The 19,942-nt window shown below is 42.0% G+C and overlaps 1 protein-coding gene across 1 annotated transcript; it reads left to right on the forward strand.

The window, feature by feature from the left end:
• The first annotated feature begins 6,765 nt into the window (after window positions 1-6,765).
• cab39l1 (calcium binding protein 39, like 1) lies at window positions 6,766-18,227 on the forward strand. Its single transcript, XM_029771661.1, has 9 exons — window positions 6,766-6,967; window positions 7,857-8,021; window positions 8,317-8,481; window positions 8,833-8,951; window positions 9,211-9,379; window positions 9,584-9,709; window positions 12,117-12,260; window positions 13,623-13,850; window positions 13,913-18,227. The coding sequence occupies exons 2-8, from the start codon at window positions 7,905-7,907 to the stop codon at window positions 13,812-13,814; spliced, it is 1,032 nt and encodes a 343-aa protein (XP_029627521.1). The 5' UTR covers window positions 6,766-6,967; window positions 7,857-7,904; the 3' UTR covers window positions 13,815-13,850; window positions 13,913-18,227.
• The last annotated feature ends 1,715 nt before the right edge of the window (window positions 18,228-19,942 follow it).

Below are 19,942 nucleotides of genomic sequence, written 5' to 3' on the forward strand. Positions count from 1 at the left end.
CAGCTCGGTCAGGAGGAATGGGCCAAAATTCACCGAACTTATTGTGGGAATCTTGTGGAAGACTACCTGAAACGTTTGACCCAAGTTAAAGAATTTAAAGGCAATGCTACCAAATACTAATTGAGTGTATGTAAGCTTCTGACCCACTGGGAATGTGATGAAAGAAATAAAAGCTGAAATAAATCATTCTCTCTACTATTATTCTGACATTTCACATTCTTAAAATAAAGTGGTGATCCTAACTGACTTAAGGCAGGGAATTTTTACTAGGATTAAATGTCAGGAATTGTGAAAAACTGAGTTTAAATATATTTAGCAAAGATGTATGTCAACTTCCGACTTCAACTGTAGTGTTACTTTCTTAGCTACAGTATACACATCTCCCTGGCATATTACGTCATTTTTGCAGCAGCATACAATACATTTTTGGACTCACCTTGTGCTCACTTCCTTCCAAACCACTCATTGTTGAATTTGCGATTTCCAACTTGTTGTGTAATGTTTATGTCCAATGGCCGATGAGCACCGATACGTTTTTATTTATAATTTCTAATCATTATTTATCTTCATATGACAAGGATTGAAAAGGATTTTGCTAGTAGATTGTCGACTTGATTCATGATGATAATTGCTAGCTAAGATTTTGAAAGTATGATGTTGACATGATCAGTCCAATCAAAGCTACTGTACATATAATGTGATTTGACATAATTTTACCTGTGGCCAATGACATTGAGACTTCTTGGATGGGCACTTCTAATGTATCTCTGTGTCAATACCCAAAGGGCTCGAATTCTCAAGGGCTCCCCTTAGACTTCTCAAAACAGGTGGGGCCACTGCTTTGTTACTTTGAAGCAGCAGATGCGGAGATGGTTACTAACTACAAGAGGGCTTTGTGTTGGAGCCTATTTCTTCCTATTCAAGAAATAAGAGGTAGGCCTACCTGTTTGACAGACTAAATTATAGTTTAACATCCATAGATTTTGTCAGCAAATTTCTTCAGTCACCATGAACTCCTTAAATATCTCAGTGTCAGTGAGTGAGGGGCTTGCTTGGTGTGTTAAGTTAAAACTTCTTATGGATGGGTGGCAGTATTGAGTAGCTTGGATGAAGAAGGTGCCCAGAGTAAACTGCCTGCTTCTCAGGCCCAGAAGCTAAGATATGCATATTATTAGTAGATTTGGATAGAAAACACTCTGAAGTTTCTAAAACTGTTTGAATGATGTCTGTGAGTATAACAGAATTCACATGGCAGGCAAAAACCTGAGAAAAATCCAACCAGGAAGTGTGGAAATCTGAGGCTTGTAGTTTTCAAGTGATTGCCTATCCAGTATACAGTGTCTGTGGGGTCATTTTGCACTTCCTAAGGCTTCCACTAGATGTCAACGGTCTTTAGAACGTTGTTTCATGCTTCTACTGTGAATGGGGAGAGAATAAGAGCCATTGGAATCAGATGACTGAGAAAATGACATGAGCGCAATCGCGCGCACTCCTGTGAGAGTTAGGCGTGTTCCTTTTCATTTCTGAAGACAAAGGAATTGTCCGGTTGGAATATTTGGACATAAAGGATGGACTTTATCGAACAAAACAAACATTTTTGTGGAACTGGGAATCCTGGGAGTGCATTCTGATGAAGATCATCAAGGTAAGTGAATATTTAGAATGGTATTTTTGACTTCTGTTGACTCCAAAATGGCGGGTATCTGTATGGATTGTTTTGATGTCTGAGTACCTGTACTCAGATTATTCCAAAGTTTGCTTTCGCCGTAAAGCTTTTTTGAAATCTGACACAGCGGTTGCATTAAGGAGAAGTGTATTTTTCATTCTGTGCATAACACTTGTATATTGTTTATGATAAACATTTATGATAAACATTTCTGTAAATTGATGTGGCTCTCTGCAAAGTCACCGGAGGTTTTGGAGGCAAAACATTACTGAACTTAACGCGCCAATGTAAACTGAGATTTTTTTTATATAAATATGAACTTTATCGAACAAAACATACATGTATTGTGTAACATGAAGTCCTATGAGTGCCATCTGATGAAGATCATCAAAGGTTAGTGATTAATTTTATCTCTATTTCTGCTTTTTATGACTCCTCTTTGGCTGGAAAATGGCTGTATGTTTTTTTGTGACTAGGTGCTGACCTAACATAATTGTTTGGTGTGCTTTCGCTGTAAAGCCTTTTTGAAATCGGACACTGTGGTTGGATTAATGAGAATCTTATCTTTAAAATGGTGTATAATACTTGTGTGTTTGAGGAATTTTAATTATGAGATTTTTGCTGTTTTGAATTTGGCGCTCTGCACTTTTACTGGCTGTTGTCATATCGATCCCGTTAACGGGATTTCAGCCGTAAGAACAGGGCTCGAATTGAGGGGGTGTGTGACAGTATTGTGGCTTTTGTAAAAGAAAATGGCTAAAAGCATAGGCTTACCCCTTGTTGGCTTCAGATTTAGAAAAAATGTAATGGAGCTGATTATATAGAGATTTACAATGACACTTTAGTCCGCAATGCATTATGCTAGAAGAAACATGCTGTAAAATGCCGGGGAAAGACGTAAGCAACATACTAATAAAAATGTGAATCACATTTAAAAAATAAAACATTTTATTTATTTTTTCTTCACATTTTCAAACAGTCCATTTATATTTTCCAACAGGGCTATTGTCACGCCCTGACCTGAGAGAGCCTTTTTTATGTCTCTAATTAGATTTGGTCAGGGTGTGATTTGGGTGGGCATTCTATGTCCTTTTTTCTATGCTTTGTATTTCTTTGTTTTGGCCTGGTGTGACTCTCAATCAGGGACAGCTGTACATCGTTGTCGCTGATTGGGAGTCATACTTAGGCAGCCTGTTTTCCTTTGGGGTTTGTGGGTAGTTAATTTCTGTTTAGTGTGTTAGGATACATGACAGGACTGTTTGGCTGTCGTTTGTTTTTCTTTGAAGTGCCTTTTTCATCCAAAATAAAAGATGAACAAATTCCACGCTGCACCTTGGTCCTCTTCTTCCAAAGACAGCCGTTACAGCTATACATTTGGGTGAGGTTTTTTCTCGCCTGAGTAGCCTCGTTTCACTGCCAAAAATAAAATTAAACCATCTAGTGTTCAGCAAAATAACAATGTCAAATACAGGTAGCCTAGTCTAATAATTAACATCCAATCACATTATCCGTTACTCTCTCGCGGGAATTCCACTAATGGTCCATATGTAGCCAAACGTAGCTGCTGCTCGTGTTGGTATCTGTACTGATGGAGCAAAAGCCATGACAGGGAGACATAGTGGAGTGGTAACGCACGTGCAAGCAGTTTCTCCCGATGCCACTTGGGTAGACTGCAGCATCCACTGAGAGGTTCTTGCTGCCAAGGGAATGCCTGACAGCTTGAAAGACATTTTGCACACTACAGTGAAAATGGTTAACTTTGTTAAAGCAAGGCCCCTGAACTCTCGTATTTTCTGCACTAGGCAATGACATGGGCAGTGACCATGTAACGCTTTTACAACATACAGAAGTGCGCTGGTTATCAAGGGGGAAAGTATTGAGACGTTATTTTTTTAAATTGAGAGACGAGCTTAAAGTTTTCTTTACTGACCATAATTTTCACTTGTCTGACCGCTTGCATGATGAGTTTCTCACACGACTGGCCTATCTGGATAATGTTTTCTCTTGCCTGAATGATCTGAATCTATGATTTAAAGGCACTCTCCACAACTATATTCAATGTGCGAGACAGAATTGAGCCTATGATTAAGAAGTTGGAGCTCTTCTCTGTCTGCATTAACAAGGACAACACACAGGTCTTTCCACCATTGTATGATTTTTTGTGTGCAAATTAACTCAAGCTTACAGACAATGTCAAATGTGATATAGCGAAGCACCTAAGTGAGTTGGGTGCGCAATTACGCAGGTACTTTCCCAAAATGGATGACACAAACAACTGGATTCGTTATCCCTTTCATGCTCTGCCTCCAGTCCACTTACAGATATCTGAACAAGAGAGCCTCATCGAAATTACAACAAGCGGTTCTGTGAAAATTGAATTTAATCGGAAGCCACTGCCAGATTTCTGGATTGGGCTGCGCTCAGAGTATCCTGGCTTGGCAAATCGCGCTGTTAAGACACTGATGCCCTTTGCAACCACGTACCTATGTGAGAGTGGATTCTCGGCCCTCACTAGCATGAAAATGAAATACAGGCACAGACTGTGTGTGGAAAATGATTTAAGACTGAGACTCTCTCCAATACAACACAACATTGCAGAGTTACACCTGCATTGCTTCTACACCTGCATTGCTTGCTGTTTGGGGTTTTAGGCTGGGTTTCTGTACAGCACTTTGAGATATCAGCTGATGTAAGAAGGGCTATATAAATACATTTGATTTGTGCATCCTTTCAAGCACACCCTTCTCATTAACCTGTTGTGAGTTATTCACAATTTCCGATGAACCAATAAGGTTTTATATGAAAGATGGTTAAATATTGATTATTATTATTTGGGCCCTGGTCCTATAAGAGCTCTTTGTCACTTCGCACAAGCCGGGTTGTGACAAAAACTCACACTCATTCTTATGTTTAATAAATGTATCGTATAGTGTGTGTGTGGCAGGCTTACAATGATGGCAAAACACAACATTTGAGAGTGCGCTGACCCTGGCACTAGAGGGGGTATGCAGCTGGAGGTTGAATGTTTGAAGGGGTACGGGACTATGAAAAGTTTGTGAACCACAGATTTAGGCAATATATTGTTATTTTTTCAAGGCTATAGCCTGCCATTATCAGGTATCAAGGTAAGACCCAGATGCTGACCGTGTCAAAGTAACAATGTTCATTACAGCACAGGGGCAAAGGTACAGGACGGCAGGCAGGCAGGCAGGCTCAGGGGTAGGCAGAGTGGTCAGGCGGATGGGTACAGGGTCAGGACGGGATGAGACGAGGAAAGAGAGACTGGGGAAAACCAGGGGCTGACAAAAACGCTGGTTGGCTTGACAAACAAGACGAACTGGCAACAGACAAACAGAGAACACAGGTATAAGTACACAGGGGAAGATGGGCGACACCTAGAGGGGGATGGAGACAATCACAAAGACAGGTGAAACAGATCAGGGTGTGACAACCATTTAAAGTCAGTGGTATCAAGTACTAAAGACCTATTCACACCTGAAAATAAAGTGTCTTTCCAGCTATTATAGGCCTACATAATGACAAAACATTATTGGCAAAACATATCCATCTATCTAAGGGTACTGACATTTTCTAATATGCAGAAACCAGGTTGTCCAGTTGTACATGTATGCTGTTTAAATAACTCATATTCTTACAAATACTTATTGGGGGCAAAAGTAGTGCACTGGTCATTTAATAGTGCTGTATTAGCGGACCGATATAGCACCCTAGTGAGGGCAAAAATATATATTTTTCAACACCCTAGACTGTAAGTTATTTGACCTCTCTGAAATGAAAATGGATGGCCCTCCATTCAGTAAAATATATTTTTACCCTACCCTCCATGAATGCTTGAAGAAAAAAACAAGTGACCCTTCCATATACCCAAATTAATAATTAAAACATAAAGTGGATAGCAGAGAACATGCCTACACTTTACCCTAACTCCTAGGACCAACCAGAGCCTTTAGATATGCAGTTTTAGAAAATGTTCCTCGTTTTGTAAGCATTACATGGCAAGTAGCCATACGATTGTGGATTCACATTCCACTGCAGACAAGGGTAGGGGTGAAAAGATCTCCATTATAATAAAATCACTGTATGAATCCATCATCTTACTTGTGACCCCCCCCCCCCCCCAAAAAAAAGCATTTTATGAACGCATTTCATGCAATTCTACATAATTCTACATCACTGGAGACAAGTAAAATATTTTAATACCACAAAAGAGCATGCATGACAACAAATGAGCGCATGCTGCAGAACCAGAGAGGTTGTGATTTCTTTACAGGCAATTGTTAAAAAAGAGGATAGTCTATCAACTGTAAAAATGGAGCGCAACAGAACCAGTTACAATTGAAGTATCTGATCATCAATGAATTGGAAAAAGTCATTCATATTTTAACACAGCAGTCGCATACCATCGGGTAGGCCTATATGCACATGTAACTTTTTTTCATTTGGGAAACAACCATTTTGTAATTGATACTATTTTATTCCATGATATTGTTGTTACAAAATAGATTTATGTTGACTGATTAGTGCATGGGGATATAAGAGCATCTGCTCGGCTAAATGAACAAACTAGGCATGCATATCTCACTGCATGATCCTCAAACCAAACACTGGCCAAACTCACGTCTCTAAAATTGAATTCAAAGGTGTAGCCTAAAAATACATTTTTCATTTAGTTATTTAATTCGAAGTAATTATTTTTTTAAATGTCATTTTATACATCCTAAATTAAAAATGTATAGGCATGTTGTTCAAGTAATGTTGGTGATGTGCGTTGAAATGCTGAGCGCTCCTGCAAGCCTGTAGCGTGTCACAAATGCTTCACAATTTATTTCTTAAGCTTTTCAAATAAGGTTCCAAGTGTATTGCAACTGGTACATAAATGCTTGCTATGGCTGGTTATGTCTAGTCTATGACACCGGGCTATGCTATAATGTATCCTCAAATAAATACATTTGTTACTGTAATTGGAAAAAATTATACTTTTTGATACGTTTAACCATCTCAATGCAACTTTGTTGCATTTTTTGGGGGTTCGGGGGATTGGGGGCGTGTCGTTCCATCGTTTCGGTTTGATTGGTTTAAATATCGTGTCATAACATACCCGCCCCTCTTCCCTAGATCTAGGCGATAGGGGAAGTTGTCTGACAATAATTATCCAGCAGAAATACTTATGAAATAGATATGAAGTTCTTAAATAGGTGTGGTGTATAGGTTTAGTATAAGTTACCTTTAAATATCCTACACTTCCTACAGGATATTAAAAAAAGTCGCCTTCTAAGCTTGGTGAGTGTCAAAAAAATCTAGCGTGCTAACGTTAGCTTGTTTGTTAAACTCGCTAGGTAGCGTTCCAGCTGCGAGTTTAATTGCTCGTTCCTTTAATTTGTGCATTAATCTATATTACACTGACCGCTAGCTGCCTAACGTTAGCTATCCTGACTGTTAGCTTGCAAGAAAGTTGCTAGTTGTTAGCTAGTTGTCTGACAATTGCATTTGACTAATGTGTTATCGTGGTTATATCAATTTGATTCAGATTAATGTACCTAGCCGAATTAGCTAACTAGCCTAGATGAGAATCTGCCATGTTAACCTTAACCAGCTAGCTGTCAGTGTCGTATAGGGTAAGGCACAATGTCAGCAAACTAAGCTATCCAGCCAAAAGAAGACTAGCTAGCTATCCAACATCAGCACAAACGAATCCTCAACAAACCCATTGCCACGTTCTATTGAGTGACACACCGGATATTACTTTGGAAAAGCATTTATGACCCATATAATAGTTTACCTTTGGCTATGGGTGGGAACTAGCCCAGTATCGTTTCAGATAGACACCTGCATTCTAACTCAATACCTACCTGCATTCGATTTGACCCAGTTGAATGCTAGGATCTGATCATTCTGTTTTCTATTATCTAACCACGAGTTATGTAACTGACAATATGGCCTACAGGGATGCATAGTGTCATTGTCAGGATAGGAATTGATCTTTTAGTTACCATGGAGTGCTGTTAAGTGTAACAACATCACTTAAAATGTGAATCTTTCAGTGAAGGAAAAGGCCAAGATGCTGAGCTGTTGCTGTGATGATGATCTGTCAGACCTGTAGTTTCAAAATATGAAAGCAGTGTATTGATGTAATAGCTCATCATTTGTCTGTTATCAATTTTATCCAAAGGGAAACTGGTGCCTTCTACTCTACAACCAGACTCATCTCCTTGTCACCATGCCGTTCCCCTTCGGGAAGTCTCAGAAGAACCCTGCGGAGATTGTGAAGAGTCTGAAGGAGAACGTAGCTTACTTGGAAAAGCTGGATGTGGCAGAAAGCAAAAAATGTGAAAAGGTCAGGTGATACTTGTGGACTGCTGTTTTGAGAGCACAGTAGAAATTGTCTGTGGTCATTTGTTGGTTAAAGTTGGTCTTTCACATATGAGCATCCAGACTGCAACGTCATATAGCAATGTTGTGAGTCATTGGATGTGTCCAAAAAGGCACCCTAATCCCTGCATAATGTGCTACTTTTGACCGAAGACTTATATGGGTTCTGGTTAAAAGTAATTCACTATATTATAGGGCATAGGGTGCCCTTTCAGGCTTTATTAACTAAGTGTTGTTCCCTCATATTTTTTTGTCTCCAGGTTGCAGAAGACGTGTCTAAGAACCTATCATCTCTGAAAGAGGTGCTGTGTGGTTCAGGGGACAAGGAGCCCCAAACGGAGGCAGTGGCCCAACTGGCCCAGGAGCTGTACAACACCAACCTCCTCATTGCTCTCATCGCAAACCTGCAGAGGATTGATTTTGAGGTGGGGAAATGTTCTAGCCATTAGTTTTATATTGGGGGTGAAATTGATTCTTCATGCTAGAGTAGGGGATAGTTCAAATCAATACAGAAGAGGGAGGAGCATAAAGACAATGTGATCACCCATCACACACACCACTGTTTGATTGTGGTGTTTGAGAGGTCCACTCACAGAATATTTCTGCTCCACAGTGCTTTAGTCCTACACCCAAATTCAGAGGGACTTGGGGAGCCACAGTATTCTGTGTGTGGGCCTCTTATACCTTTATCAGCTTTTTGGGGGGGGATGTGCATATCACCCTCCTTCATTGATTGTAATGTTTCTCATGTAATGTTTCCCATTGTTGTACTCCAGGGAAAGAAGGATGTGGTGCATCTGTTCAGCAACATTGTGCGGCGCCAGATTGGCACCCGTACGCCCACGGTTGAGTATATCTCCTCGCACCCACAGATCCTCTTCATGCTGCTGAAAGGGTGAGTCTCAAAGCTGCCCATCTGCCATCTGTTAGATCAGCTAGATAAGCAAGAAGCATGGATTTATATATTTTTTTGTTAGGTATGTACCCATTAAGTGTGATTGTAGGCTCTTAACTCGCTTGTTTGTTCGTTTACAGACCCCCATGCATACAGCCTCAACATATACTATATGAATCATTCTTAATGAATCATTCTTAATCAAAACACACCCACATAGTAGTGTTGAGTTGTAGTGGCATGAATCCCAACTTTGCAGGTACGAGAGTGCGGAGGTGGCTCTGAACTGTGGGGTGATGTTACGGGAGATCCTGCGTCATGAGCCCCTGGCCCGCACAATTCTCTTCTCGGAGGACTTCTACTGCTTCTTCCGCTATGTAGAGTTCTCCACCTTCGACATCGCCTCAGACGCTTTCGCTTCATTCAAGGTAAATGGCTGCTGTTCTCATGGCTGTATGTCCTGTGTGTTTAGCGCTTACTATAAAGTAAGCCTTGTCTGAGCCAGAATGGCCCATAGGGCAGGAGTGTATCTCCTGTTTCTGTAGTGTGAGGCAGCTTGATGTACTGTGTACATCTCCTGTGCTTAGCATGTTATGTAATATCCTGTTCTTTTCTCTCAAATATGTTGCTAGGATCTTCTCACGAGACACAAGATTATGTGTGCAGATTTTCTGGAGACCAACTATGACCGGGTGTTTACAGAATATGAGAAGCTACTGCATTCCGAGAATTATGTCACCAAACGGCAGTCCCTAAAGGTACTTTCTGTTATCACTGTCACCAAACCCATCATTTGAAGTTAGTTTTGACCTCTCACGGGATTCATTGATACATTTCTTCTGTAACAGAAATACAGTGCATTTGGAAAGTATTCAGACCTCTTCACTTTTTTCACATTTTGTTACAGCCTTATTCTAAAATGGATTAAATCGTTTTTTCCCCCTCAATCTACCGTAATTTCCGGACTATAAGCCGCAACTTTTTTCCCACGCTTTGAAACTCGCGGCTTAAACAATGACGCGGCTAATGTATGGATTTTTCCTGCTTTCAATATTTTTTTCTAAAAAAAAAAAACACATTCTGTGACGTGCTCAGTTTTTTGGCGGCATGAAGCTTTCATTAGATCAATGAAATTGCCGAACGGGTTAAGGTCAAACAACTTTTTTGTTTACTGTTTAGATTAAATCGAGCACTCTCAAACTTCCCATCATTCTGATTACGGTAGTCATTTTGTCACCCTCATCATGGCAAAGACACGGAGAAATGCATATGATGCAGCTTTCAAGTTGAAGGCGATTGATCTGGCTGTTGGAAAAGGAAATAGAGCTGCTGCACAGGAGCTTGGTCTTAATGAGTCGATGATAAGACGTTGGAAACAGCAGCGTGAGGAATTGACTCAGTGCAAAAAGACAACTAAAGCTTACTGCTAATTTTTTTATTTTTTGTTACAAGCCGTGTTTCGTTAAAGCCTGTGTAAAGTTCATTTGTTTCAATGTACCGGTAGGCACCTGCGGCTTATAGACATGTGCGGCTTATTTATGTTCAAAATATTTTTTTTTTCATTTAGTGGGTGCGGCTTATATTCAGGTGCGCTCAATAGTCCGGAAATTACGGTACACACAATACACCATAAAGACAAAAAAAGTTATGTTTGCAAATGAAAAAATAAATAAAAATGGCAATATTACATTTACGTAAGTATTCAGACCCTTTACTCAGTACTTTGTTGAAGCACCATTGGCAGCGATTACATAGTCGATTCTTACGTATTTACATTTACGTCATTTAGCAGACGCTCTTATCCAGAGCGACTTACACGCTACAAGCTTGGCACACCTGTATTTGGGGAGTTTCTCCCATTCTTCTATGCATATCCTCTCAAGCTCTGTTATATTGGATGGCGAGCGTCGCTGCACAGCTATTTTCAGGTCTCTCCAGAGATGTTCGATCGGGTTTAAGTCCGGGCTCTGGCAGGGCCACTCAAGGACATTTAGAGACTTTTCCCGATGCCACTCCTGCGTTGTGTTGGCTGTGTGCTTAGGGTTGTTGTCCTGTTAGAAGGTGAACCTTCGCCCCAGTCTGAGGTCCTGAGCACTCTGGAATAAGTTTTCATCAAGGATCTCCCTGTACTTTGCTCCGTTCAACTTTCCCTCGATCCTGTTTAGTCTCCCAGTCCTTGCTGCTGAAAAAAACCTCCACAGCATGATGCTGCCACCACCATGCTTCACCGTAGCGATGGTGCCAGGTTTCGTCCAGATGTGACACTTGGCAGTCAGGCCATAGAGTTCAATCTTGGCTTCATCAAACCAGAGAATTTAGTTTTTCATGATGTGAGAGTCCTTTAGATGCCTTTTGGCAAACTCCAAGCAGGCTGACATGTGCATTTACTGAGGAGTGGCTTCCATCTGCCCCCTCTACCATAAAGGCATGATTGGTAGAGTGCTGCAGAGATGGTTGTCCTTCTGGAAGGTTCTCCCATCTCCACAGAGGAACTCTGGAGCTCTAGCAGATGTTCAATCAGGTTATTGGTCACCTCACTGACCAAGTCCCTTCTCCCCCGATTGCTCAGTTTGCCAGGCGGCCAGCTCTAGGAAGAGTCTTGGTGGTTCCAAACTTCTTCCATTTAAGAATGATGGAGGGCGCTATGTTCTTGGGGACCTTCAATGCTGCAGAAATGTTTTGTTACCCTTCCCCACACCTGTGCCTCGACACAATCCTATCTCTCAGCTCTACGGACAATTCCTTCAACCTCATGGCTTGGTTTTTGCTCTGACATGCACTGTCAACTGTGGGACTTTATATAGACCGGTGTGTGCCTTTCCAAGTCATGTCCAATCAAGTTTAGAAACATCTCAAGGATGATCAATGGAAACAGGATGCACCTGAGATAAATTTCGAGTCTCATTGCAAAGGGTCTGAATAATAAGTTTTATTTTTTATTTTTAATACATTTGCAGAAATTCTAAAAACCTGTTCACTTTGTCGTTATGGGGTATTGTGTATAGATTGGATAATTTTTTTTTTTAAATCAATCTTAGAATAAGGCTGTAACAAAATGTGGAAAAAGTGAAGGTTCTGAATATTTTCCGAATGCACTGTATCTTCCGAACTTATCCTAAAAACAATGATGACCCTTTTTCTATTACTAAACAAAGTGTTTTGCAGCTCCTGGGAGAGCTCCTTCTGGACAGGCACAACTTCACTGTGATGACCAAGTACATCAGCCGGGCTGAGAACTTGAAGCTGATGATGAACATGCTGAGAGACAACAGCCGCAACATCCAGTTTGAGGCCTTCCACGTCTTCAAGGTGTGTTGACATGTTTGAGGCCTTCCACGTCTTCAAGGTGTGTTGACGTGTTTGAGGCCTTCCACGTCTTCAAGGTGTGTTGACGTGTTTGAGGCCTTCCACGTCTTCAAGGTGTGTTGACGTGTTTGAGGCCTTCCACGTCTTCAAGGTGTGTTGACGTGTTTGAGGCCTTCCACGTCTTCAAGGTGTGTTGACGTGTTTGAGGCCTTCCACGTCTTCAAGGTGTGTAGACGTGTTTGAGGCCTTCCACGTCTTCAAGGTGTGTAGACATGTTTGAGGCCTTCCACGTCTTCAAGGTGTGTAGACATGTTTGAGGCCTTCCACGTCTTCAAGGTGTGTTGACGTGTTTTTTGGCCTTCCACGTCTTCAATGTGTGTTGACGTGTTTTTTGGCCTTCCATGTCTTCAAGGTGTGTAGACGTGTTGTGTTCTTGGAGGGTGCAGGCTGAGGGTGCAGATTCTGGCCTCATTCTCTGCCTGTCCTATTTTCCACCGTTTTGGGTTACTTCATCTAAAATGCATGTTATTAACATTTACATCCCCTAATCTACAATTCTGTCTTCATAGAGGATGCAGAAATATTCATGCCTTTAAAACTTAGTTATAACTTAATACAGTTGTAGTATTGTATTTTTTAAGAAATTAACCAATTAGCATATACGGAGTGTACAAAACATTAACAACACCTTCCTTGAGTTGCACCCCACATTTGCCCTCAGAACAGCCTCAATTCTTCAGGGCATGGACTCTACAAGGTGTTGAAACCGTTCCACAGGGATGCTGGACCATGTTGACTCCAATGCTTCCCACAGTTGTCAAGTTGGCTGGATGTCATTTGGGTGCTGGACCATTCTTGATACACACAGGAAACTGTTGAGCGTAGAAAAACCCAGCAGTGTTTCAGTTCTTGACACAAACCAGTGCGCCTGGCACCTACTACCATACCCTGTTCAAAGGCACTTAAATCTTTTGTCTTGCCCATTCACCCTCTGAACGGCACACATACACAATCCATGTCTTAATTGTCTAAAAATCCTTCTTTAACCAGCCTCCTCCACTTCATCTACACTGATTTGGTGTGGATTTATGAAGTGACATCAGTAAGGGATCATAGCTTTCACCTTGTCAGTCCATGTTATGGAAAGAGCATGTGTTCCTAATGTTTTGTACACTCAGTGTATACTAAGGTACATTAACCAGGTAGTGTATACTAAGGTACATTAACCAGGTGACCAACTACAATAGATTATCATGCTGTAGCGCTATTCAATTCAATAGATCTTTATTGTCCCGGAAGGGCAATTCTTGTGCAGCATAAAAATCATTATAGGTACCCCACTAACCGTGTTCTGTCTGGTCTTAGGTGTTTGTGGCCAACCCCAACAAGACCCAGCCGGTGCTGGACATCCTGCTGAAGAATCAGGCCAAGCTGGTGGACTTCCTGAGCCGCTTCCAGAGAGACCGCTCCGAGGACGAGCAGTTCTGCGACGAGAAGATTTACCTGATCAAGCAGATCCGCGACCTGAAGAGGCCCACAGCACCAGAGGAGGCATGAGGGAGACAGGCAGGGGGACAGCACCAGAGGGGACAGGCAGGGGACAGCATCAGAGGAGGAATGAGGGGACAGCACCAGAGGAGGCATGAGGGAGACAGGCAGGGGACAGCGACAAAGCACAGGTAGTGGTGATGCTCGTGATTTTGGTTGGGGCCTTGGAGTATTCAGAGAGAGAATGATAGTGAGAGAAGCATACTTTACTAGATTCCAGTACTCTGCCCTTCTCTTAACTTCAAACATAGGAACAATATACTGTACCCCCTCCATTCTTTTACGTTTTCTAATGCTCATGTGGGAATGGAGGTGATTTTGAGGCACACGCAACAAGAGTGACCCGAGAACTGTTAGTTTAACCATAGATCTATTTCAGCCAGTGGGTATGAAATCAATGCACTTTATCAGATAGTATATTGAACCTTAAACACACCATTAGCCTCTTTAATGAGAACAGTAGCACACCTGAGCCATTTCCTGGGAAATCAGGATAAGTGGTCCACAAAACAGAATACACTCTCCCTGACACAGACTCCCCAAACCTTACAGGAACTTTGAAATGGATTTGTAAGTTTTTAAAGACAGATGTCCTATATGATATTTTAGGAATTAGAATATAAAAATAAAGATTATTTTGCTGGGGTTATTCAGTTAACATTTATTTTGTAGTGGTCTTGTTTCTGACACCATACTTAACTAATTCCATAATATGTTGGTTTATTGCTTAGCTTTGGATAGACTCTTGGGTCAGAGTAGGCCATTGTAATCTTTAGTTGATAACACGGTAATTATCTTCAGTCCATCTCCTAATGACAAACCGTGACAATGGAAGGCTCAAAGACGCGAGTCCGCAGCAACTGTTGTCCTAATAGGAGCCATCCATCAGATGACAGTAAAAAAAACACTATGAAAACATGAATCAATGATATGATAGTAGGGCCCAGGCTAGTGGACTATAATGGACCTACAGATGGTTTTAGTAGGGCCCAGGCTAGTGGACTATAATGGACCTACAGATGGTTTTAGTAGGGCCCAGGCTAGTGGACTATAATGGACCTACAGATGGTTTTAGTAGGGCCCAGGCTAGTGGACTATAATGGACCTACAGATGGTTTTAGTAGGGCCCAGGCTAGTGGACTATAATGGACCTACAGATGGTTTTAGTAGGGCCCAGGCTAGTGGACTATAATGGACCTACAGATGGTTTTAGTAGGGGCCAGGCTAGTGGACTATAATGGGCCTACATATGGTTTTAGTAGGGCCCAGGCTAGTGGACTATAATGGGCCTACATATGGTTTTAGTAGGGCCCAGGCTAGTGGACTATAATGGACCTACAGATGGTTTTAGTAGGGCCCAGGCTAGTGGACTATAATGGACCTACAGATGGTTTTAGTAGGGCCCAGGCTAGTGGACTATAATAGAACCTAAAGATGGTTTTAGTAGGGGCCAGGCTAGTGGACTATAATAGAACCTAAAGATGGTTTTAGTAGGGCCCAGGCTAGTGGAGTATAATAGAACCTAAAGATGGTTTTAGTAGGGCCCAGGCTAGTGGACTATAATGGGCCTACATATGGTTTTAGTAGGGCCCAGGCTAGTGGACTATAATGGGCCTACATATGGTTTTAGTAGGGCCCAGGCTAGTGGACTATAATGGACCTACAGATGGTTTTAGTAGGGCACAGGCTAGTGGACTATAATGGGCCTACATATGGTTTTAGTAGGGCCCAGGCTAGTGGACTATAATAGAACCTAAAGATGGTTTTAGTAGGGCCCAGGCTAGTGGACTATAATAGAACCTAAAGATGGTTTTAGTAGGGCCCAGGCTAGTGGACTATAATAGAACCTAAAGATGGTTTTAGTAGGGCCCAGGCTAGTGGACTATAATAGAACCTAAAGATGGTTTTAGTAGGGCCCAGGCTAGTGGACTATAATAGAACCTAAAGATGGTTTTAGTAGGGGCCAGGCTAGTGGACTATAATAGAACCTAAAGATGGTTTTAGTAGGTGCCAGGCTAGTGGACTATAATATAACCTAAAGATGGTTTTAGTAGGGCCCAGGCTAGTGGACTATAATAGAACCTAAAGATGGTTTTAGTAGGGCCCAGGCTAGTGGACTATAATAGAACCTAAAGATGGTTTTAGTAGGGGCCAGGCTAGTGGACTATAATAGAACCTAAAGATGGTTTTAGTAGGTGCCAGGCTAGTGGACTATAATATAACCTAAAGATGGTTTTAGTAGGGCCCAGGCTAGTGGACTATAATGGACCTACAGATGGTTTTAGTAGGGCCCAGGCTAGTGGACTATAATAGAACCTAAAGATGGTTTTAGTAGGGCCCAGGCTAGTGGACTATAATAGAACCTAAAGATGGTTTTAGTAGGGGCCAGGCTAGTGGACTATAATAGAACCTAAAGATGGTTTTAGTAGGGCCCAGGCTAGTGGACTATAATAGAACCTAAAGATGGTTTTAGTAGGGCCCAGGCTAGTGGACTATAATAGAACCTAAAGATGGTTTTAGTAGGGCCCAGGCTAGTGGACTATAATAGAACCTAAAGATGGTTTTAGTAGGGCCCAGGCTAGTGGACTATAATAGAACCTAAAGATGGTTTTAGTAGGGCTCAGGCTAGTGGACTATAATAGAACCTAAAGATGGTTTTAGTAGGGCCCAGGCTAGGCTGCAGGGTGATCTTAGGCAGCCATCCATTCTTTAGTCTGATTGATCCCAATAATGGCACTTTTTTTTTTTTTTTTTTTTTCTCTCTCCTGGCACGGACGCTTGCTAGTTTTCATGTGCAGTTAGGAACTGGTGTAAGTTAGGAAGGTGTTTTTTCTTTTAGAAATGATCACTAAATAATATTAAGATGAGATGTACCCTCCAACAATATTACTAACACATAGTATCTATGGGATGAGTAATACAATACGAAAGTAACACTGTACTGATTAAGAGGTGCCTAATCCGCCCAGTCCTGATACTTTAGTAAACATGGGCTTTACTGTGAGCTGCATGCTGCTTCTCAGGGCTTCTCTCAGGCAGCCAGACGCACTGGTCAAGAATCCACAGAATGCACATAATGATCGGCACTGTCAAACTTAAATGTAGCTCAGTTGGTAGAGCATGGTGTTTGCAACACACGGTGTTTGCAACGCCAGGGTTGTGGGTTCAATTCCCACGGGGGGCCAGCACAGAAAAAAATGTATGGTATGAAATGTATGTATTCACTACTGTAAGTCGCTCTGGATAAGAGCGTCTGCTAAATGACTAAAATGTAAAGTATGTTGTATCAATTGCACCTAATTGGCCACTCCTCAATTCTCTACTCAAGCTTAGGACCTATCAATACCTCAATCAATAATTACATTGTATGTTGTCCAGATGAACTACAAAATGGGATTTTCATGAAATGACAGCATTTTGCCTTACCTAGTGTCACTTAAATTGCATAATAACAGATTACAAAAAAATATGGTGTCTGTCTGCACAATTTTCTCGTATATACCTCATGGGGTTTTGAGTTCATAAGGGCTGTTTTCTCTACTTTCCTTGGCAATATATTTTGGACAAAGAGCAGTGGTTTGTATTATACATGCTAAATATGTCAATGGTTTTGTATTAACTTCAACAGGGAGTGGGACCTGGTTTTCTTTAAGGAGAAAAACAGAATCTTCAACTAAATGTATGTTGGGTGCCTCAAATTTCAATTCATATTGAATAAGAGGACACACAAGTATGAATGTTGCCTTACTTTCAGAATTGCAATTTGATTGGGAAGACCATGTATGTGGAGGTATAGACCTCTCCAATCTTCTTAATCAAAGGTAGTATAAGGGGCAGTGCTTGACTTGACTGAGATGGGTGCCAGGACTCATTTTGGGTGCTGGTTCAGTTTACATGTAGATCGTAGCTCCTCAATACTTTTGAGCTAATATTCTGTAAGAGGAACAGGAGCTCCAGCAGTAGAAAACTTGAGGTGCTGTTACTCGGCTCCGGTTAGCTCCTGCCCAAGTCTTAATCCTGTTCATTGTAATCAGCCCACAGTCTGTCATTTATAGGAATTCCATAGCACCTGTTTTGTGGTAGACCAAGCATTAATCAATGTTTGATCAAAACTTTAAACTGAATAATTTCTTGGAGGAAATCAAATATAAAGCAAAACATTTCTGATAATTTTCAGACTTGTGGTTATTTGGCTACTATAATAACTCAATGACAACATACAAAAATTATCAAGTTTTGTCAAGGCTAAATTATTTTTGGGTGATTCAGAATTTGAACTGTAAAATGTATGTTGTGTCTTACCTTTTTCACGAAGCCTCATGTTTCTGATTATTTTATTTACTGTGGGAGAGGATTAAATGTGTACATAGCTTTATTTTAAAAGGTTAAAGTGTGGAAGCATAAATAAAATGAAGACATCTTTGTTTGTGTTTTATTACAGTAAGGACAGTCCAGCATACAGTATTTCCACCAATATGTAATTGAGAGGCTAGTTTGGACTGAAGGCCTGCCTTACAAACAGCATTTCTGCAGTATGTTTTTGTGAGTTTGTTAAAAACGGGACAAAAAAAGTGTGCATTCTTGTCTGTCAGTGTATGTGTTGTGCCCTCTGATGGGTTATTGAAGTGCCTGCGCAGGAATCCCAAGGCAGCATAGCTACGTGTATGGCTCTCCTTCTTCAGCTGAGTCTTGGTTTCCTCTGTAGAGCTAGCTCATGCGCCAACCGAGAGATGACCTCCTGCCTCTGTACCTCAATTGTCGGGTGCTTTCAATATCCAACGCCAAGGTCTCATTCTCCCTCCTGACTTCCTGCACTTCTTTCTACACTTTTTTCAGGTTCTCACGAAGCCTCGTCTTCTCCTCCATGATGTCTTTGGCCTGGGTTGCTTGTGCCTGAAGCTGGACAGTAAACTCTGCCTGCAGTGCGTCCATATGTAGGGTCCTCTGTGCAGCCTCCTGCCTGGCCAGGCTCAGCTGCTCCTCCCGCTCCTCCAGCAGGCCCTGCAGACACTTCCTCTCCTTCCCCTGCCTCTGGGCCTTTGCCACTGCTTCACTTAGCTTAGCCCTCAGCCTGCATCTGTCCTCCTCCACCTCACGGATAGCCCTCTGCAGGACCCCAATGTCCTGGATGTTCCAGATACACCTACTCTTCACCTCTCCTTCCCAGCCTGGGTCCTCCCCTGGATCCTTTGGCCGCCTCTCCTTCCAGTTCTCTGCTGCCAATGACTGGAACGAACTGCAAAAATCACTAAAGCTGGAGACTTTTACCTCCCTCACTAGCTTTAAGCACCAGCTGTCAGAGCAGCTCACAGATCACTGCACCTGTACATAGCTGTAAATAGCCCATCCAATCTACCTCATCCCCATACTGTATTTATTTATCTTGCTCCTTTGCACCCCAGTATCTCTACTTGCACATTCATCTTCTGCACGTTCTACCATTCCAGTGTTTAATTGCTATATTGTAATTACTTCACCACCATGGCCTATTTATTGCCTTACCTCTCTTATCCTACCTCATTTGCACATGCTGTATATTACATTTACGTCATTTAGCAGACGCTCTTATCCAGAGCGACTTACAAATTGGTGCATTCACCTTATGATATCCAGTGGAACAACCACTTTACAATAGTACATCTATATATTTTTGGGGGGGAGGGTAGGGTTAGAAGGATTACTTAATCCTATCCCAGGTATTCCTTAAAGAGGTGGGGTTTCATTTGTCTCCGGAAGGTGGTGATTGACTCCGCTGTCCTGGCGTCGTGAGGGAGCTTGTTCCACCATTGGGGTGCCAGAGCAGCGAACAGTTTTGACTGGGCTGAGCGGGAACTGTGCTTCCGCAGAGGTAGGGAGGCGAGCAGGCCAGAGGTGGATGAACGCAGTGCCCTTCTTTTGGTGTAGGAACTGATCAGAGCCTGAAGGTACGGAGGTGCCGTTCCCCTCACAGCTCCGTAGGCAAGCACCATGGTCTTGTAGCAGATGCAAGCTTCAACTGGAAGCCAGTGGAGTGTGCGGAGGAGCGGGGTGACGTGAGAGAACTTGGGAAGGTTGAACACCACACGGGCTGCGGCGTTCTGGATGAGTTGTAGGGGTTTAATGGCACAGGCAGGGAGCCCCGCCAACAGCGAGTTGCA

The sequence above is a fragment of the Salmo trutta genome, chromosome 13 (genome assembly GCF_901001165.1).
Source record: "Salmo trutta chromosome 13, fSalTru1.1, whole genome shotgun sequence".
In the NCBI taxonomy this organism is placed as follows: Eukaryota; Metazoa; Chordata; class Actinopteri; order Salmoniformes; family Salmonidae; genus Salmo; species Salmo trutta.